General features: G+C 46.7%; 1 protein-coding gene across 5 annotated transcripts in view; it reads left to right on the top strand.

The window, feature by feature from the left end:
* ADCK1 (aarF domain containing kinase 1) overlaps positions 1–22425 on the top strand; it is a 100999-nt gene that overhangs the window by 54863 nt on the left and 23711 nt on the right. For all 5 annotated transcript variants that reach the window (XM_072963508.1, XM_072963511.1, XM_072963512.1 and 2 more), the window contains 2 exons: positions 8258–8416; positions 19272–19430. In XM_072963508.1, the coding sequence (XP_072819609.1) occupies positions 8258–8416; positions 19272–19430 (318 nt within the window). The remainder of the gene's footprint in view (positions 1–8257; positions 8417–19271; positions 19431–22425) is intronic.

The following is a 22425-nucleotide window of genomic DNA, read 5'->3' on the forward strand; positions in this document are numbered from 1 at the left end:
TAGGGAATATGTTCTCCTCTGTACAATGGGGGCAATTATGTCTCCTCTACCTAACCTCGAAGAGAGGGTTGAGAGTTGCATGAGAGCAACAAATATTATGCAAACCCATGGTTGAGGATTCGTCCCTGCAGAACAAAGATACCTGACATTCCTTATTCCAACCCAAGCTCAAGTTCAAGGAAGAGGTGGTGAGTCCTCATACAGGCAGGCTTTCAGTGTAGGGTGGAGAGCTCAGCCTGTCTGATTCTTTGGTCTGAGCTCCTGGCACCATCTGTCTCTGGGCCCTGTGATGGGGTGTGAGCACTTGGCCTCCACCCCCAGGCACTCTGCAGCATCACAGATGGTTCATCACCTCTATATTCTGACCATCCCAGGGCCTGGGCAGGGACCTGGCTGTGGGGGTCCTCAACTTCACACTGCACTGCCTAGGATCTCTGGTTTCTTCAACCCCAGAGATATCTCTCACAGGAAGAGACATAGACCTGTCACCCTGTGTGGCTGGGCAAGTTATTAAGATGGGGAACATTGAAAGATTAGATTTATGACAGCCAACAGTGGATTATGAAGAATAATTTATCAAATGTCAGCGCCTGCAGCCTACAATTTACAGAAGGTTTGCTTAAACTGAGGAGATCTGATTGGCCTCCGCCCTCCCCCACCTCTAATGAGTGACAGATCTAATGGATGGCTTCCCAGGCAGGCCAGCCACACTGGGTGTTTATCTGCTTTTTATTAATCATTATTATCACAACATTTCCATAGAGTCCCTCCACCCACAGCTCTCCAAGTGCCCAGCCACCTTGAAGGAACTGTAGCCACTTTTGGAAGGTGTTTTAGCTGCCCTGGATCAGCTGGAAGAGGATGGGGAAAATCAAACCTCACCTCCATTCATTCATTAGGGAATACTTACTGAGCACCAATTATGTGCCAGGTGCCTTGGATGCAATGCTGAGCAAAAACAGAAGTTTATTGTCTCGAAGGAAAGAGGGAGATGAAGCAAATACAAATCGAGGCAAAGGTGCAGCTGTGTAATTGCTCTTGAGGAGGGCAGTGAACTCCGAGAATGCACACAGGGAGGCCTCCCTGAGGAGGTGACAGCTGAGCTGTGATTGGAAGGATGACTAGGGGTTCCTTTGATGAGGAGTAAGAAGGGGAGCCTTCTGGGAAGAAGGGATGGCATGTGCAAGGGCCCTGCAGTGGGCAGGGAGGGAATATGCTGGTGGTCAAAAGAAGCCATCTGTTCAGGGCAGAGGGAGCTAGGGGCAGAGAGAGAAGATGGAGCAGGTGAGGTAGGCAGGGTCAGACCCTGTGGGTCATGCTGTGGGTTTGGCCCTGGGGAGCTGGTGAAGTTGTTTAAGCAGAGAGAAGTGACACAATCAGCTTGTGTTTGGAAAACTCACCTTAGCTGTATGTGGAACACGGCTTGGCAGAGGAAGAAATGCAAATGGACGGACCAGTTAGGTGTCTTTGGGCAAAAGAAGATGGTGTCTTTTACTCACCGACAGAACAGAACTGAGAGCCTAGAATTGCTGACTCCTTGTGCAGTGCTCTTTTCATTATACCACCCTGTCCCCTTCGTGGAGGCATCGGATGGAGTACCCACCACTCCTGCTGCAATCACAAATTGGGGGTTTTCTAGACTATTCTAGACCCTTTATGTGTGTTGTTTCATACAACAACTCCATGAGGTAGGTACAAAAATTCCCATTTTACTGTTGAGGAAACTGAGATACAGAGGGGTTATGTCACTGCCCAAGCTGATGCACCTTGGAGCCAGAGTTTGAGTCTGGGTAGTGTGACTCAGAGCTTAAATCAGAATCACTATGCCTTGCTGCCTCTCAGGTCCAGCTGTCCTGGCCAGCAGGTGGGCATTCCCAAGGAGCATGCCCCTGGGTGTCCTAGGGAGTGGCTGCTTCTGGCTTCTTGCTTCTCTGTCAGCTACTTGTCACCATCCTGTGGGAGAAAAGAAGATTGGTGTGACCTGTGATGACTTTGGTAGAGCTAGGTGGTTGATTATCCTGTACTTGGAGGCTCTTTAGCAAATTGGTGAGAGTTGAGCACAGTGCCAGCCACTTTGCAGGAATTTAGACAGGAGTGCTGTTTTGTAATTTCTGGGGATGACCCTTGTCAAGAAGGGACTCCAGTTATGCTGCTGGCCCTTCGTTCTTTCTTCCCAGCTTGGCAGTAGCAACAGCCAATGGCTCTGTAGAACCGGCAGTTTGAGGTCTTAGAACCCCAGAAAGAACACAAATTCCATGGAAGACAGGATCTGTGCGTCCTTGAGCTGTTGTCGTCATTATTTTTATTATAATAAATTGCTCTGAGTGGGAGGCTGGAGGTGGGGCGCTCCACTTTGAGGCAGGGCAGGTACTGAGTCGGGAGAGGAAAAGACGCTTGGATGCCTTGCCCTCTCCCCTGACCCCCGAAGGGTCTACATGACGAAATTGGAGGCCCCCTCTTATTACCTGTGGCACTGGGCAGGGGGCACCCTCCGCAGTAGGTCCTGCTAAAATGCAAGTGTGTTTTTCAGAGGCTGTTGTCTTCTTCCATTAGGACATTCTGAGGGACCAAGGTCTCCTCATGGCTAGGGACTGTCTGTTTTGTTGGCCCATGTTCCTAGCATGGTTTCTGTCATGTGATGGACCTGTAGTCAATATTTATTGTCTGATTGGCTTAGGCTACAGAACGGCAAATTGGTTTCATTTCATATGTTAACTCTGTTCAATAGGAAGAGGCTGCTTGGGGTATATTAATTATATATTTCTGCGTAACAAATTACCCCAAAACTTAGTGCCTTAGAACAACAAACGTTTGATATCTTACAGTTTCTGTGGGTCAGGAATTTGAGGGTGGCTTACTGGAGGGCTTTGGCTCAGTCTCTTACTGAGGGTCTCGTTCAGAGTTCAGCTGGGGTGCAGTCATTTGAAGGCCTGAGTTGGGAGGGGGGATCTGCTTCCAGGATGGCCCACTGTTGGCAGGAGACCTGGGTTCCTACTGCATGGACCTCTCCACAGGTTGCTTGAGTGTCCTCATGACATGGCAGCTGGCTCCCCACCGAGCAAGCATTCCAAGAGAGAGAGCAAGTCTCTTGTGGTAACAGTCTTGAAAATGAGACCCTCACTTCTGCCATGTTCTGTTTGTTAGGAGTGGGTCACCGAGCCCAGCCTCTGCTCAAGGGACAGGAAATAGTCTCCATCTCTCAGAGGGAGGAGGACTTAAAGTCTTGCGAGCATATTTGAACACCAGCACAGGGGAGAAAGGGTATGCATGCCAACTATTTGCTAACAGTGTCGGGTGTTAATATACTGTAGAAGGAACAGGACTGACCCTGAAGAGGTGGGATACAAACCAGGTGTGTTTAAGGGGAAGAGCAGGAATTGCAGCAAAATGGGGTATCAGCTGGTAGGGTGACTGTGAGATGTAGGGGTTCCTGAGGCAGGTTCCTGGGAAATGGTGCTGAAACGGGGGATGGATTCCAAGCAGAGGCATATAAGAGGTGGTGGTGGGTTTTCTGCCCAAGGCAGACATCAGTGTTTTCACAGTCCTAGCCAGCTAGAGCTCTTTATCTGCCCAAGAGTGGGAGTGGAGAAGGGGGTGGATGTGGTTCACCCCAGCCACTTCATTAGCATGGGTGCACTCCCCATTGGGTGCAGCGGATGGCTGCTGGCATCCAGCCAGGTGTGCAGTGGGCCATCTCAGGATGTCGAGAGCCAGATGTTGTTTGCTGCTGATGCCATGGTAACCTGCTCAGGTGCCCTGGGCAGTCTTCCCGGTTCCTAAGCGGGAACTGCCTGGCCTTGGCATCAAGGTCTGGATTTGTCTGCTTTGAAGCAGGCTTCTGTCTTCATCTGGAACTGGCCAGTTCAGGGTTTGTTAGATCTGTTAGCATTATCTTATGGTGTTGTAGTTTCTGAACCCTGAATGAGGACAAAGGATGGAATCTTTGAAATTGGACTATCTTGGAAGTTCTGGGACATCCCTCATCCTGTGACTGGTGAGCCAGTCCCCACGAGGCTGGGACTCTGGTGGGCTTGCTAAGAGGCCCAGGTGGACCTGCCCCTGGGGTCATTGTGAGTCTTCACCAGAAGATCTGACTACTTGCCACCTTACTTTGAACTGAATGAGGACCCTGGCCAGTGCTCAGCTGCACAGTGTGGCATTTTGGAAACATTGTCCAGTAACCTGGCTTCACAGGAATCTTTCTGGCTGACTTTCTGGAGAGTTTCCCACTCTGCCCAGGACTGGGGTATAATGTCACATGGTCTCTGGATTCCTGGACCCCAGCCAAAGCCAGCCTGATGAAATCTTTTTTCTCTTCCAGTTTTATTGAGATGTAACTGACATACATCACTGTATAAGTTTAAGTTGTACAGCATAATTGTTTGACTTAACAGGGGTTGTGAAACAAACTTCACTAAGTTTAGTTAACATCCATTGTCTCATATAGATGTGCTGAAGTCTTAACCTGAGTGAAGGGTCAGTGAAACCCCTAGGAGCTCCATTTTTTCTTGCCCTTCTAACATTTTTTTCTGCTTATAACTTCCCCCACCCCTTACCACACACACACACACACAAACACACACTGAGAAAACCAGACCATACAAAGTTAGAGAAACTTTGTTCCTATTTTTCCTTTTCCAGACAGGGACATCAATATATTTGAATCATGGGCCGACAGTAATTAAAAAGCACGTAACTAGTCATTTTAAAATGTAGTTGTTTTACTTAATTGATTTTGCCGCCAGACCCAGAGGGGGGAGAAAAAAAGAACAGGGGAAAGAAAGCCTTAGAAGGGGAGACAGGTTTCTGCAAGTGACTGGAGGCAGCTGAGGGCCCTGCTTGACTCTAATTGCTGCAAATGCTACTAATGGTTTTCTGCTGAAAGAGCTGGGGGCTGAGGCCTGATTGGAGGGGAGCAGCGTTTGTTTCAGCTGCATGGGAGGTATAATTCTGCTTTCAGGACAGGGCCTATTTTTCCTTACTCTCTATCAGCGTAAAGTACTTCCACTGAACACTTTGAACCAAGGTTCCATTTAGAGATACTTTATTCATATTTAATTATAAGTTGTAGCACCAATCTTTAATTACCTTTTTTTTTTATAAGCCAGCTAGGAACATTCACTAGCAATCAATTATTGTGTGTGTGTGTATGTGTTGTCTCTGTGTGTGTGTGTGTGTGTGTGTGTGTGTAAGCACAGGAGGGTGTGGGCACGTGACTTGCTTCCTAATAGAGGGGCCAGGATGGCTGAGGGGCACTGGGGAGGTAGTGAGCTGGCAGGGGTGGGGTGGGGGTGGGGAGGGCTAGCTGCCCAACAGTTTTCCTGTGTGAAGTGAGTGGTGCATCCTTACTTCCCAAGTGTCTCTTTGCTTCTACTCGTCACACTGGGGATTTGGGCAAGTCCTCACAGCTGGGCCTTTTTCAGGGTACTGAGCTGGTACCTGGGCTTGGGTGCTATCTTGGGACTCCTCCAACCCCTAGTGGGAGCAGGGGTTTTGTGGGAGGCCCCCTCCTCGTTCCCTGGAGATGGTGGACCAGTCCTCCTCTTACCCTGGAGATTGGGATACCCTTGCCCGGCCCTTTTCTTCCTCCCCCTCCCCCTGCAGTGCTCCTGGCAGCTGCTCTTGCCATGCAGTCCCAGTGATGCCATGTCCTCTTTGGTTGCAGTGACTCTGCAACGTCCCTGCAATGACACTGATTTGAAGACTGGTTGTCCTTCTCAGAGAATGAGCAAATGTTCCCAGGGAGCCAGGTGGAGGCTTGGGCTGGGAGTCAGGTCATCTAGGTCCCCTTGCAGCGGGAAGACTGGACCATTCTAACTGCCTAGGAGATAAGGGTCTGACTTCACAGCTTTGCTCCAGAAAACATTCTTCTTGGTGCTCCTTCAGGGACTACCTGAGGGTTTCCAAGGGAGTTGGTGCTGATCTCATTATATAACGGATGGGGATGTTGCTGATGTTCTACCTTCCTTCTGTTCCTAGAGCCCGGTCCCAGCAAGAGGGTGGGGAAGGAATGGCACTCACACATATTGAACCTGTTGGGGGTACCAGGCACCAAGCCCATGTTTCTTTCGTGTATCCCAGCTGGGGCTTGTGAACACACTGCATCAGTCAGAGCTCCTTCAGCTGTGTGTGACAGAAAACAAACTGCTTTAAGCAGAAAAAGATATAGTGTGGGCATTCAGGCATGGCTAGATCAAGGGGCTCAGCCATTGTGACCAGGATTCAGTGTCTCTGTCTGTTGGCTCTGCTTTCCTCTTTGTTGCTATTGTGTGACCCCTCTGGTAGCTCCAGGCTTCAAGTTCAATTTTTAGCTTCAAGCTGAGCAGGAAGAAAGAAAATCCCTTCTCTTACAGTTCAAACAAAAGTAAAACAGATGAGTCTTATTGGACCATTTGGGTCACATGTCTATCTCTGAACCAATCAGTGTGGCTCAAGGTACTCAGGGTTCTGACTGCCAGGCCAGGGTTTCCCACCCACCCTGGAGTAACAGGTGGGGTCCACCTAGGTCAATCCCATGCATGATATGTGCTTTTACATTTTAGGCCTTTGGATTAGTAGGAGTGTGGGAGCAGGAAGATCCAGCCATTTCAAAAGGAAGGAAGAGTTGGTTTAATTTTTCTCCAATAGAGAGAATAGTGGATTCAGTCCTTCAACAAGTATTTGTTTAGCACTGACTAGTTCTAGTCCTGTTCTGAGTGCAGGGAATTCAGCAGTGAACAAAGCAGGAAAAAACTGCTGCCCATTTGGCACTGATATTCTAATAAGATATATAGGGCTGGTGGTCTTTTCATTCTCTTGGTCTAAGCCCAGGTCTAGGATAAAGGTTCTCAGTGGAGAGACCCAGGGTGACTCAGGGTGATGACATGGGAAGAATCTGGCCCTCAGGGAGCTGAGAACTCACGAGGGAGGGAAAAAGACAAGTTGCATGGTTGGGGAAGAAGGGGAAGGGAATCCGTACCCATCTCTGGGGACAGAAAATTGTAAGCCCCTCCCATGTTGCCTGGGCCTTTAGCCTCTGCAGGATGTTGATAAATGGGATGGAGTTAGTGCAAGTTACAGAAATGATGACAGGGCTAGAGGGAGTGATTTATGAGACGAGATTAGCAAAGTGATGGTGCAGCCTAGCACACAAAGGGATGGGATGGTGGCCGTGGGTCATGCAACTTCTGAAATCCGAGGAGAGAGGCTGAGGGACAGAATTGAGTGGCTTCTGCAGAAGGGGGACAGAGGGATGCAGTGGGGGTCACAGACTGAGTAGACCCCAGCACGAGACCCTGGGTGGTGTAAGGAGAGACAGGTGACTATACATCTACATATTTGCACACTGGAATGTGTATGTGAATGTCTGGCCTTTCCAGAATAGAGAGGCTATACAGGGAATTCAAGAAATGGAGGGGGTGAGAATTTCAGCTCTGGACTATCTTGAAAAAGGCTTTTGGAGGCCTCCTTCCCATCTGGTAGAATATTCATATCTGACCATTTAGCTGCAATCAAGTCAGAAAGACTTTTTCCTTCAGGAAAACTGGTGTGTCATTTCTAAGAGGGAAAGAGGGAAAGAGGGAGGGAGGAAAGGAAGAGCAGATGGAAGAGCAATGGATATACATTCCATTTCATAGAGAGAGAAAGCGAGGCACAGAAGGGGCAGGGGATCTGCTCAAGGGACTTGGGTGGCGTTGCACATGAAGCCCAGAAGCAGGGCTTGGGATCTCTGCCAGCTGGCCAGGCCATGAGTGGACTTGGGGACCCACTTTGAGGCTCAGGTAGCAGCAAGGGGTAATTATTGGGTTTGAAGCCTCCAGGCTGGGCTTCCTTGAGCTTTCCAGGTTGGTGGGGTTGGAACATCTCCATCAGATCCCTGTCTTGGGCCACCCTGGGCCCATGTTCTGTTAACTTTTGATTTTATCCATATGTGAGAGCCTCGGACGCACAGTGGTAGGTAATGAAATGGGTGGATGATGCACAGTTCTGAACATTCTAGATGGCACTTTTTTGGCTTTAAATGGAGGTACTCAAGGTGCTTGTGTACATGTATGAGACACACCTTCCATGTGTGTTTTCTCTCTCACTCCCTTCATATGACCGGCGTGAATTTTCACGGCAGCAAAGGGCCCAGGCAAAGCACTGCGTTGGCATACAATTGATCAAGCAGAAAACCTGTCATGGGGGCATGGGGCAGCTCTGGCCCCGACCATCCTCCTGGGCCCTCTCACCGAATCGAGTCATCTTAATTGCTCTGTCCTCTCTCCACTCTTGACAGATTCAAGATTTGTTTGTGAGCTTTGACGACACCCCTCTGGGGGCTGCCTCCCTGGCCCAGGTCCACAAGGCGGTGCTACATGATGGGCGGACGGTGGCCGTGAAGGTCCAGCACCCAAAGGTACAGGCTCAGAGCTCAAAGGACATTCTCCTGATGGAGGTGAGAGCCTTCCCCCTTCTCCTTCCTTCATCCTCATTCTATATTTCCCTGGGATGCAGGCAGCCCCAGTGAAACTGATTCAAGGCCTGTGGGGTAGAGTGTGACTCTTTGAGCAGCAGAGTGGGAGAAGAGAGCTTGAGACCATGACAAAGGAGGTGTCATGACAATGCTGTGACCAGGGGATCTGTGGCTGAGTTGATTGGTTCTGTTTTATCTTATTTTATTCTATTTTATTTATTTATTTATTTTAGACTTTCTTTCTTTTTTTTTTTTAACATTTTTTTATTGAGTAATAGTCATTTTACAATGTTGTGTCATGGGTTGATTGGTTCTTGATGCATTCCTAGGAACTGTCTGTGGATGTCTCTGAACACGCAGGGCAGCTGCTGGGCCATGGAGACTTCAGGGGGATGGTGTAGAAATGAGATGAACCACAGGTGATTTCCTTGGGGAAAGGAAAAGTTACATCTTAATTTGTTAAATTCCAGCAAAAGGGAGCATGTGGTCAATCAAGGGATATAAAAATGACAGGCAGATCACGTAGAAATATTTATCAGATTATATGTTTGCTTCTCTGATATTTGTTTTGAATGAATGAAAGTGCCTGCCCAAAAATGGCCCTCGGGAATTTCTAGTGGTGACTGTGCCTCTGGACTTTTCTAGTTCCATGCCTGGAGCAAGGAGAAAGGGTGAGCTGCCAGCATCCCCAACGGAGGTCAGCAATCAGTTTACCCTGCCAGCATGTCCCTCTTCTTCCTTTTCTCTTTCCCTTTCCTTTATTCCTGTTCCTCACTCTGGATTCTTAGTTAATTCTTTTTCACTCACTTTGAGTAAACTTAACACACACATCAGGACTAAGAGTGAGTGACCCCCGTCTTCATCCTCGGGGAGCCCCCATTTAGTGGAGGAGACAGACCTGTACACAAACAGCTTTTGACTGTGAGCTCCGTCAAAGGGGTGTTTGCAGAGTGCTGTGGCGGCCCTGTGCCTGGACTGATGGGAGCATCATGAGGGCTTCACCGAGGAGCCCATGAGACAGCTAAGCAGGAGAAGGATGACCCAGCCTGTGCAAAGGCCCTGAGTCTTAGAGGAACAGGGTGTTCTTGGAGAGCTTCAGCTAGTCCAGATGGTATGAGTTGAGTGTGGTTGCAGATGAGGCTGGAAAGGTAGGCAGGACATGAAGGACCCTGTATTCCAGGCTCAGGTGCAGAAATGGTATACACAGTAAGTACGTACTTACTATGGAACTGAGCAGATCTGATTTTCTCCTGCAGTCAGTGGGAAACCATTTAAGAATTTTAATCAGGGGAATGTCATGATCAGTAGTGCATTAGAAATAAAAGTCTGTTGACAGTCTGGGGGATGTATTGGGAGGCAGAAAGACTGTAGCCAGGGAGACTAATTGAGGGGCCGCAGCACTGGTCTGAGAGAGAAATAATGATGTAAACCAAGGCAGTGTAATGGAGGTGGAGGAGAGGCAAGGATTCTTGGGGTGTAGCAATCAGGACTTTGTGACCAGCTTTACATGAGGTAGGGGCAAATGCTGGTATGAATGAGAATGAAAATAAATTGTAAGTTTCTGGTTTACATGATGACATTTGGGTGTCTTTTACCATGTGTATCAGTCGAGGTTCAGTTGAGGAAAAAGAAATTGCTCTGGGTATTTCAGGAGGAATTTAGAATAGAAAGTAGGGTTCACAGGGGATGGAGTGTCCAAGAAGCCAAATGAGATGGTGAGACATTCACCAGCAGCAGGAAGAGGGAGGGACAAAGAGAAGAGGTGATTCCCTGGGCCCAGGTGCTGGGGCCACCTGGTAAAGCTGGCCCGAGGGGAGTGGGTCACAGATTCAGGGCCTGTCACCTGTAGGTTGGAACCATAGATGCTGTTTGAGGCCATGGGTGTTTCATCTTCTCCTGTCACCATTATTCCGCCAAACCTAACCAGAAACCAGTTGGCAAAGGAGCCTGGGGAATGTAGTTTCTTATGAGAGTAAGGGGGTGGGAGGGATGTCAGAGCAGCTGAAGTGGTGGATGATGGAGCAGCCATGTGCTGTAAGATCTGCTGTCAGTAGTTTTGGATCAGAATCTCTCTTGTCAGTCTGCAATGCAGGCTGGAAAAACAAATTCAAGGTTTATCAGCAAGGAGACTCATGGGAGCTGAATCTAGGGAAGCATTTGAGATCACTTAGCTCTACAGAGTTTAAAAAAAAAAGAGAGGACAAAGAAAGAACGTGAGGAACACCATCATTTGAGGAGTATGCCCCAAGGAGGATGAGTTCCTGAGGGAACTAAAAAGGCATAGACAGAGGGATTAGAAGAGAACAAGGATTGAGCAGCTACATCCAATGAAAACAGTGTCAACAAGAGAGCACTGTCAGTTATCTAGCATCTTAACTGACACAACCAGTAGTCTGCATAATGAACCACCTCAAAACGTAGTGGTTTAAAACATCAGTCACGTGTTTTGCTCTTGAATCTACAGTCTGGGCAGGGTGTGGTATAGAGACTCATCTCTGTTTTATGTGATGCCAGCTGGGGTGGCTTGACTGGAACTGGAGGATCTACTTCAAGGTGGTCCACTCACATGGCTGGTTAGTTGGTTCTGGCTGTTGGGTAGGAGCTCAGCTGGGCTTGTGGGCCAGGGCCTTAGTTCCTGTCCATGTGGGCCTCTCCATGGCTAATTGGACTTCCTCACAGCATGGTGGCTGGGTTCTAAGAATGAGTGTCCCAAGAGAATAAGGCTGAAAGTACATCATAGTTTTATGACCTAACTCTGGGAGTTATATAGATTACTTCTTCCTTACTTTATTGGTAAGAGCGAGAGTCACAAAGTCCCCTTTGGTTTAAGGGGCAGGGAAATAGACTCTATCTCTTTTTTCTCTGATTATTGTTATTTTTTTTTATTGAAGTGTATTCAGTTTACAACATTGTGTCAATTTCTGATATACAGCATAATGTTTCAGTCATACATATAGACACATATATTCATTTTCATATTCTTTTCATTATAGATTACTATAAGATATTGAATATAGTTCCCTGTGCTCTACAGAAGAAACTTGTTGTTTGTCTATTTTGTATATTACACTCCACCTCTTGTTGGGGGAGTGGCGCTGTTCCTGAAGTGTTTTACAGTGGGAGATATTATTGCAGCCATTTTGGAAAATGCAGTCTGTCAGAATTACTTGATGTTGTCAAACACAATATAAATTAGTAAAGTTCTGAAAAGAATATTTGAGATTTGTTGATCTAGAGTTCTTGGGAAGAGCAGGGAGAGTGGGGTGAGTGGGATGAAAGAGAACTGAGGCCCCAGGGAGCAGAGACGTTTAATGTAGAACATTCTTTTCATGTTTAGCCGTGGATAGTGGGGAGAGCGAGGGTAGTGGTTAGAGCAGAGCACAGGCTTAGAGGCAGGGGACTTGAGGAGGCTGTAGCTGATGGGAAAGGGAGCAGTGGAGTTGGGGACTTGGAGGTTCAGGAGAGAGGAGTGACTGGTAGATCAGGTTCAGGAGGAGACTGGAGGGCTGGGGCTGCAAGGACCAGGTGGAAACATTAGGCTTTGGTCAGCCATTGTTTGTTTGCTTGTTTATTTTAGAATAAAAGTAGATTTATTTAGAGAGATGTACACTGAGTGTTTAAAGTAAAGGTAGATTACACACTCCATAGACAGAGTATGACTAATTTGGAAGGCAAGAGAGAGCGAGCCGTCGCGAGGTGCAGTGTTGCTAGTTTTTATATGCTAACAAGTGAGAGGATTATTCCAACTACTTTGGGGAAAGGGCAAGGATTCCCAGGAACTGGGCCACTACCCTCTTTGACCTTTCATGGTTAGCCTCGGAACTGTCATGGCGCCTGTGGGTATGTCATTCACGAAGTTAGTACATTACAAAGTGTATAATGTAGCTCAAGGTCCACTGGAAGTCGACTCTCCCACCATCTTTGGCCTCGAGGTCTATTGGGATTTGAATTCTCCACCATCTTGGTGCTAATTGCTGTGTGATTCCTCTAATGGCTATGCCCTGCCCCATTCCCTCCTGTCTCATTCCCCTCTCAGAGATTTTACTCCCTTAATCTTACGGGGGTGCAGAGGGGTGGCAGTCCATCTTCCGTAGCTACTTCAGGGGGTCAGCCTTTGTTCTGAGCCAAGAGAAAGGTGGTAAGGCTGGGTACAGATGAGTGAGTGGGGCAGGGGGGAAGGCGAGGAAGGTGGGCAGCTGAGTTGTACCAGCCTGATAGCCTCTATTTTTTCTCTGAAGTGGGAGGCAAGACCATCTGCTGAGAAGCGGGTGGGAGGTGGCATGGAGGCTTGAAGGGGGATGAAGGTTTGGAGTATTGCTGGATACAGTGGAAGAGGGAGCTGACCAGGACTCGGGGGCGGGGTTGCCAAGTGACACAGGGAATCCACTGGGAAACCTGAGTGTTCTGAAGCTGTGGAACAGCCATAGCTGGGAGTGCACTAGGAGGCTCAGAGGATCCCTGGGTGTCCTGAGACCTACAGCCTCTCCTGCATTGAACAGGAACCTGTTTCTGCCCAGTGGTGCCAGCTGGACCCACTGGGGCTGAGAGGACAGCAGACATTGTTTCTCTGCTGAGAGCCTTGCTGCTTCCTAAGCAATGGTGGCCGTAAGGTCAATAGCAATAATAGCAGTAATAAAGATTTGGCATCTCCCTCCCTGAGATAAGCATCAGATGCTTTTCTTGGGAAATAACAGCCTTGTGGTTGTGTGCAGAGTACAAAGTGGCTCCTTCTCCATGGCTGAGGCAGTGCTGGGGCTGGGATCTCGAGGCAGATCAGAGACCCTCACTCACAGCCTTCAGGAGAGAAGCTGGAGGCCTGAGGCCTGAGGTCACCACCTCCATGGACCGTCAGCATTAGCAGTCGTACGATGTGGTACTGCCTTCTCACTGGGCTTGATCTCTGGTAGGAAAAAAGCCCTATCTGGTCACCCTTCTCTGCTTTAAAACTAAGAAATGCCAACTAGAAAGCTCATTTTATTTGATATCTGAAATGAGTATTATGATTTTTTTTTAAAGTCCAGACCTAAATATTGCCTTGAGTTTAGGAATGACACGTGCTCAGGTGTGCTTGGCAGAAGAATGATTCCTAGAAGGCAGTAGGGCTGCCATATCCACCAGAAACTTGGAGACAAAGGAGAGGCAAAGCTACTTTTCTGCACAGCCTTCTGGTGCTTCCTTTCAGGTCAATTCCAGGTATTGTGTGTTAGGATGTCAGGATGCTTTTAGCTGTGTGTATCAGGAAATCCAACTAAAAGTTGTATAAATAATAGTAACCTATATCATCTCACATTTCAAGACATGTGAAAGTAGGGTCAACTTTTTCAAGGTTGACTAATCCAGCATTTCATTGTGGTTTGTAGGACCTAGGTTCTTTTCATCTTCTACTCTGTCAGCTCAGCTTCCTGGCTTGTCCTTCCAAGGTAGTATCCCTCTTGGTCCCAAAACAGCTGCACAGTTCCTGCTGTTACAGGTAGATGATGTCCAGATGCCAGAGAGGGCCTGTTTCTTCCCTCATATTCCTTATTAAAAAGTAGCCCCTCAGTAGAATTCCTTTCAGTTCTCATTGGCCAGAAGCAAACCCACAAGTCCAAGCCTGAATCAGTCTTGGCAAGAGCACTGGGACCACTTTGATTGACTTATACCAGTCATGATTCACCTTTTCTTTCCTTGAAGGACATGAAAGATGCACAAAACTGAGGTTCTGTTAAGCCAGGAAGACAGGGGAAATGGCTCTTGGGTTGGCACCCAATAGCGTGTGCCACCCTTGTGTTTTGTGTCTCCTATGAACCTGGCCCTCCTCTTGAGGAAGGGGACTGTCTCTAGTGGCAGAGAAATGGGGGCTGACTCTCAGTAAGTGGTGATGAACCTGATGGTGTTGGTGACTTTGCACAAAAGAGAAAGGCACAGCCAAGGGTGTTTTCAGCTTTGTCATTATCACCTGATATTGTCCCTTTAACAGTTGGGGCAACTCTACTTCTAGATGCACGGCCAGTGACTCTTATTGATTTGAGTGGCTGTCCAGAGCCAGACTAATTGGGCCCAGAGATTGCAACAATGATTCAGCAGGAAGGGGTGAACTGACAAGGCAGAGTCTATCTGTCTGCTGGCGGGCTGGCTTGCAGCAGTGTTTGCGTGCCCACAACAGCAAGGAGCTTAGCAGGCCGGGTCTCACTGCCATTCTCACTGTTTGAGAACAGGGTAGGATTCAGGTGACCTGTGAGCCAGTGGTAAGACCATAATTTCCAGGTCCCAGTAGCACTACCCTGTATTACTCCCTGTTATCTCTTTAGCTTCTGAAATTGACGCTGAACACCTCTTGGCTCTATCACCCCCCAAATCATCTAACTCATGGCCAGGCTCCCTGCCCTACAGGCACTATCCACCCCCTGTGACAGTTACATGTTTTATTTGTTTTTTAAACAGCATTTTCAGTGCATGCTGTCTGTCATCTTGTTTCTTTTCTGAATATGTTGATTGAACATGGGTGGCTAGGTAATGTTTGTGTTGGCACAGAATCCAACAGCTGATTTTATTTAAAAAAAAATACATTTTAAAAAGCCACAGAGATGTAGATCATCCCATGGAAACTTCCTGTCACCCTGTAATTCTGTTTTCTAAAAAGTGTGCACTTTAATAACTTATCAGAACAAAGATAATCCCCATGAATGGTAAGCTGTTTACATCACTCTGAATTGATTTTCGATCCTTGTCGAACATCCTTTTTTACCGGTTCGGATGTGTGCAGGCGTCCTATTTAGTGTGCTGTTTTCCCGTAGAACATTATTTCTTTTATAATGTATAATAACTTGATAACAGTAACTTGAATTTCAGTTGCATTTTACAGTTTACAAAGCTCTTTTTATGCCTTATCTGAAGTTTCCTATTGTATTGTCCTGTGTTGTATTGCCTGAGACAGGACTGTATAAAGAAAGAAGAAAAACAAACAAACAAACAAACAAAAAAGCGTCCCAAGTCCTGCATTTGAAATTACAAGCTATGTGACCTTGAGAAATGCCTTAACCTCCTGCATCTGGTTTCCTTCTCTGTGAAATGGGTAAGAAGAGGAAGAAATGAGAGTATGTGACTAAAGTGCCTCATAGCACAGTGCTGGTGCCTGAATAATGATAATTCCCATTTCTTTTTTGCTATTGTAAACAGCAATCACTAATTTTCAGACTTTTATGTGACTCTGAATTTTTCCATTATGTTTCTGTATGGCCCCAAATTTATTTTTCCTCCTGTAAGCCAATCACCCTATAGGAAAGTGATTTCATTATTCTACCTGGAAGGAAGTATTAATTGCTGAATATACTTTGATTGAAGCTCCAAATCAAGTAGAAAATTCTCAGGCATTTCAAAGTGGTGGTTCTCCCAAATTCAGAGGTAATCCCTTTCTTCACCAACATCTCAAGAGGCAGAAAAATTTAGTCCGTTTGAGTAATGGACTTGTGGACATGTAATTATTTCTGGTGAGAGGACAACTTTTTAGAATGTTCATTTGTTCATTCACTCATTCGTTCACGTGAGTATTCAGTAAACATCTGCTGAGTATTGGGCACGTGGTAGGCCCTGGTGAAAACACTGGCTGTTGGAAGAATTTTATGGAGGAGATACATTTTGGGAGAAAAATTGAAAAGTCAAATTGATAACAACACCTGTTTTATTTTAGTTGATTGCATCTGTTGTCAAAAAGAAAACCTTAAATGAATCTACTTAGGGCAGGCTCTTAAGAAGGGAATTGAATGAAAACAGAAGGTGAAACTGAGGAGTTTTATTTTGTCTTCCCAAGCCAAGAAAAGTCTAAAATAGCAGCAGCCCAAACCATTTTAGATTTGGACCAGATGACTCTTAACCTGACCCCCATCCCCTCCCCCTTGACGTTTAAGGGGTTGATAAACCCCCTGAATTATGTACAAAATTATGGAAGTACATGTATTTTTTTAGCTTCGTAGCTGGCACCAAATTTTCAAATTAGTGACTTCCTATAAAGAGGATGTGTCTTGTAAAGCTAAGAACCACTGAATTCATACAAACAGACCCTCTCATTTTAAAGTAACCAAGGGAGTGATTCACCAACCACCTACAAAATGATTTTGAAAGCAGTTTTATGAGTATTGCAAAGGTTTCTGAGTTGTGAATTAGTTTACTAACTAGTTACTAGCAATTAATATCAACCAATAAAATCTTTAACTGCTTTTATGATTAATGACATTGAGTATTAATAATAACCAAAGTTATATAGCAATGACTAATCATGTAATTGATTAGTAACAGAAAAGTCTTTTAAGTGCCTTTCAGTGCTGTTTGGATATTCATGATAGTTAAAAATTTCACAAATAACAGTGACCATGCAATAAATGATGAGGGTCTATTGTGTGGCCAGAAGCCTCATCACCTGGTATAGACCCCACTGGGCTGCATGTAGGCCTCTGTCTATACCTAAACGTCTGGTCCATAGTCATTACCTAGAAGGTAATCAGTGCATTTTGAGGGAACAAATAAGTGAGACTCATTGTGGCTCTTTTCCTTGTCCCTTCTGGGTGAGAAACTCCAGAATTTAGGAGCCCCAAGATAGGAAGTCAGGTGGCTCAGATGACAGGTGTGCCCTTGGCCTGGGCCAGGGCAGGTGCTTCTGTTTCCTGTGCGCCAGCTCTGCCTCCCCTTTGGCGGCAGCTGAGGGCCATCTGAGGGCACAGTGATGAGATGCGATGCCTGGAGCTGCTGTGCCCAGATATCTCAGTCTAACATGCAGTTCTGGCCTTGCTGTTGCCACCTCTCCCTTCTTGTTCCGTGTGACACAAACAGAAACAAAACATAAACTAAATCGATTATCATAAGGTCACAGGTCTAGCCTATGAAAGATAAGACAAGACTTAAAAGAAATTAGACTGCAGCCGAATGTAATTAAAAAGGGTTTTGAGAGAAATTGAGTATAATAACCCTGTGTGATGATTCTTTTAGAATGGCGTCTGGTACATTGCCTAGGACGTAGGATTTAAAAACAAAGCTGTAAATGCCTTGTAGTTAATGGCCCTGCTTTAGATTTATTTCCTTGTGCCGCACGTGCCTAACACAGTGCTGGGCATAATGTCCTAGACCAAGGCAAGCAGAGGCATGAGACAAGGCTCATAGCCAGGGCTCAGTAGGTCCTTCTGGATGAACTGGGTGATGTCTTGGTCAGCTTGAGCTGCTGTAAAAAATATCATAGACAGGGTGGCTTAAACACAGACATTTATTTCTCACAGTTCTGGAGACCGGGAAGTCCAAGGTCAAGATGCTGGTTGATTCAGTTCCTGTTGAGGGCCTCTTCCTAGCTTGTAGACAGATAGCTGCCTTTCCACTGTGTCCTCACCTGGTGGAGAGGGAGTGAGCTCTGGTCTCTCTCTTCTTATAATAACACACATCTTATCACAGGGGCCCCAACTTCATGAAATCTTCTAGACCCAATTAATTCTCAAAGGCCCCATCTCCAAACACCATCACACTCGGGTTAGGGCTTAACTTATAAATTTGTGGGGGGACACAAGCATTTAGTCCATAACTGATGGGGAAGTTCTTTTAGTACCAATAGGCCCATGGTTATTTAGTTCTTGCTTATTGTTCTTCTGCTCTTTTCAAGGGCGGAGATGGATGAGAGAACTTGGACCATAATCTATACCAGGAATTACAGGAGGGATTGGTTAGTGGTTCTCCCCAGGCCTGAGTTTAAACACTGGCAGGAGGGCTTATAGGAGAATAGGAGAGTTGCCTTCTGCGTTTTCCCCCGGGCAATGCTAGAACATCTCCCACGTCCCTGGCGTCATCCTTGCTCACCCACTACAGAGCCACCATCGGTGAACTTGTGAGACTGTCTCAGATCCAGAGCTCCAGGGGTGGGGTAGCTTCACGATGGAGTCCCTGCCCATGGAGGGGCTGTAGTGTGCTCTGCAGGTGTCTCTGGGATATTGTTCTCTGCCAGTGATATTTATTTCACATCATTAAACTGACAACTGAAATGCCAGATGAGTCTTCTAAAACCCCCTCTTTAATCATGTCCTGTCTCAAGAATGCACAGTGGGCCCAAATTGCCAAAAATCTAGGCTTTTCATCCAAGTGGTCAAATCCCTTATCTCATACTCCTTTCGTCTTTTCCAGCCTTCTTTTCTTATTCCAATTCAATTTTTTATCATGAAATATTTTATTTTTTATTTATTTTTAATTTATTTTTACATGTTTTTTATTGTATCATGAAATATTTTAGATGCACAAAAAACATAGAAAACAACATTATAAGTGCTCAGGTACCAACCACTCAGCTTAAGAAATAAACAAAATACAATTACAGTCACTGCCCCTCCTGGCCCTTTGCAAACAGGACCATGAGGCAGCAAAGGCAGAAGTTCAGTGATGTGCGTAAGAGCAAGGGTTTGGGGGCTGGTTAGACCCAAGTGAAATTCTGACTCTGTGCTTCCTTGCTGGGCAAATTCAGGAAAATCATATAAGCTCTCAGAGCCTTAACTTCCTCATCTGTTAAGTGGGATGGTAAGAGTTTGTACCTCCCAGAGTCACTGTGAAGACTAAATGGAGTGACAAGGTAAGTCAAGTGCTTAATCAGTGCAGGGAAAGTGGGGAGTGCTCAGGAGACGGCACTGGTTGGTGCTCCTGGTGGCTGCTGGGCTTTTATCATCTTGGATTTGGACTACAGAGATGAGCCTCAAGGGAGCCGTTACCCCACTCACCCTTACTTCAGGGGAGGACCTGGAATTTGGCAACGCCAAGACCAGGGCAGGAGAGCAGGGAATGTACCTCCCTTGGTAGGTGCTGTGGACCAACTGATGGGGTGCTTGGTGGGTTTTAGGTGCTCGTCCTGGCTGTGAAGCAGCTGTTTCCAGAGTTTGAGTTCATGTGGCTGGTGGATGAAGCCAAGAAGAACCTGCCTTTGGAGCTGGATTTCCTCAATGAGGGGAGGAACGCTGAGAAAGTGGCCCAAATGCTCAAGCACTTTGACTTCTTAAAGGTAGGAGGGGCAGGGCCACGGGAGCCTGGTGGTCAGACGGAAGAGTGCGGGGGAGGACTGGTCCCGCCCCGTGCATCCCCACCTTGTAGGACATGAGTGGAGACATCTCCTTCCTGAGTCTTCTCTCTGAGGATGACTGATTTGTCCTTGGTGATGCACATGAAAGCTCTTGAAGGCAAAGTTACAAATTATCAAAGGGGATGGTTGACCTGTCAAACAAATAGCTGTTTATTGAGTGATCTACAATTGCAAGACCCTGAGCACTTTTGAGGGACTGTAGGTCGTGGTCCCTGTGGTTTGTGAACCGTGGGATGATGACATTGATGACAATGATGATGATGATAATGATGATGACTATAGCTAATGCTGCTGTACTCTGGCACAGTTCCTAACACTTTATGTATATTATACTGGCTCATTGAATATACAGGTATGCTTTCACAGAACATATGTGTCCTGGAGTCTCCACAGTATGCAAAATCACACGACAGAAACCACAGGGTTTATGGGGAAGATGAGGTTAGGCTTACAACACTCAGAAATGTCCCCAGTGACCCAGAAAATAAAATCGGATAGGAACCTGATAAAATGGTGGCAGCAGCTTTACACATGTTAAGTGGCTAAGAAATACACCAGAGTGCAGTACACCTGGCACTTTCCTTGACACCTGCTTGTGGAAGTGGGCAGCAGAAGAGTGGCTGTTATTGTGAAGAGGTGGGTGAGGGTCATCTGAAATTGGACAGAAACGTGTGACACCAGATGTGGGTGGGCGTGACCCATGACAGACGTGGCGATGTTTGAGGGGTGTGTGCTTTGTGTATTCCTGTGTGGGTCAGCTAGATGCAGTTTTCTGTGTTCCCAAAGATTCTTGCGGATGAAACTGCACATAAGCAAATGGAAAATTTGTGTTGTGATCAAATTGTTCCCTAACTTATCAGTCACATTGGAGCAGATTTGTGTTCTCAAGTATTTAGCAGAACTGCCCTGGGATAGAAGACACTTACTGTGGGAAACAACATCAAATGACACAAAGTCCCAGCTCAGTGAGAGGTCCTGCTGGTACGGGCTCCAAGGATTCAGAAGAAGCAGCTCCCCTGGGGAGCAGGGCAGGGAGGGCTCTGCTGAGGAGTTGGCACTGGAGCTGGTCTTTGAGCCTGGCCTGATGTTCCCCGTGGGGCCCATGGAGGTTGGAATGAGAGAGATACAGGTCCACACTGCTGCTTTTCCAACACATTTTGTCCTTGGTGGGGCTTGGACCCATTTACCAGGGGTACCATTTTATCGCAGCAGTGCAGGGGTTGGACATCTCTGGCAGTCTACAAAGGGAGCTTGGCTTTTAACTCTTGGAAGAGATCAGCCCTTTGCTCTTCACTGATGAGGCCGGGAGAATGCAGGAGGGGGAGGCACAGGGCTTCGGGTACTAGTTCTAGAGCAAATAGTCAAGTGAAGCTCTTCTTGGGGAAGGTGTCTCAGCATGTGGGCTGCAGTCTCTTGCTCTGGACACTGAAGCCACAGTGTCCACGTGGCTTCTGGGGACCTCATGAGAAATGGAGGCAGCATTTATACTGCTGCTACCAGATGATTAACAGAGATGGGGAGACTGAGGGTATGTCTACACCAGCCGCCTAGGAATCCTAAAGCCTGGTTCATGGGAGGAAGACCCACAACTGAGGTGACCAGTGTGGTGTCTTGCTACACTGATTTGGTGGAAGGTATAGCCTCTGGCGAAGTTCAGCTCTTGGAGTGTTGGGAGTCAGGTCTGTCGAGATGCCCCCCAAATGGCTTTTCCTTATGCAGCCCTAGGGAGGAAATGCCATTATTCATGCTGATCCTCTTGTGTGTGCAGATCCAGATGTGCAGACTAAATCTGGTAACATTGCCCCAGCCTTGAGGTTCAAACCACTACTTCAATGAAAACTTGGCTTTCTCACACAAGTAGTAATATTAACTAATTAGCATAATACCATAGGGTCTAAACTATGCTTCCACTTACATTTCCCTTCTCTTTCACTCCTTTATTCCACACTTATTGAGCATTTCCTGAGCCTGTTGCTGTGCCAGAGTCTGGGAGGTGGGTGGTACCTAGATGAGTCAGAGCTGGTTGGCTCCCGCCCGAGGAGACTCCGCATTTAGTGGGGGATGAGCATACAGTGTGTTGTTATAGCACATGTTGGTTAGCTCTATGACAGAGACTGATCTACGTTTCTGTGGAGGAAGTACTTAATTCCACCAGGATAAGGAGCTCAAAGGAGGCTTCCAAGAGTGTCGATTGTGCAAAGGGATAGACAATATTTACTATTTCTTCTGCGGCTCTGAACACTATGCAAATACCATGACACTGAAGCCTTCCAACAACCCTTGTCCCATTTTACAGATGACAGTTTTAGAGGAAGGAAGCTAGGGTACAAAAAGGATTTTCTGACTTCAACTCTGGTGCTCGTCTAAGGTCATTCTGTTGCCTCTTACCCGGCAGGGGTGGTCCTCAGCACCAGAACTATGAACCAGACGAACAGAACCATTTCCTCCACTGTTCCCATGGAAACAGCAAAATCGTCCTCTGGCTGGGGCCAGCTAGCATCTGTCAGACCAAGACATGTAATAATAATAATAATAACAAATTTTTGAAACGAGGATGCCAAATGGGTAAATAATTAATGTAACGATTTGACCTGCTGCTTCTAAAACCCGCACACCATTCCTAAGAAAATGGTGGAATTAAGGCTCCTGAGTAATTAATTTTTGCCTAAACACATAACAAGTGGGAAGCAAATTTTGCACTGCGAACCCAGTTCAGCTCTTAAAACAGGAGATAGATTGCTTTTGCACACTGGCACCCCATCACAACATCTGTGCGTAATTAAGCCTCAGCAAAGAGTTTACCTCTCAGTGTGTGAGGCATCTTCCAGTGGGGTTTAATAACCTCAGCCCTATGCTGTAAATCTCCAAGCCTCAGACAAGCACTGAATGCAAATGTGGTGTCAGGGAGACTGGAAAA

The sequence above is a fragment of the Vicugna pacos genome, chromosome 6, assembly GCF_048564905.1.
Source record: "Vicugna pacos chromosome 6, VicPac4, whole genome shotgun sequence".
In the NCBI taxonomy this organism is placed as follows: domain Eukaryota; kingdom Metazoa; phylum Chordata; class Mammalia; order Artiodactyla; family Camelidae; genus Vicugna; species Vicugna pacos.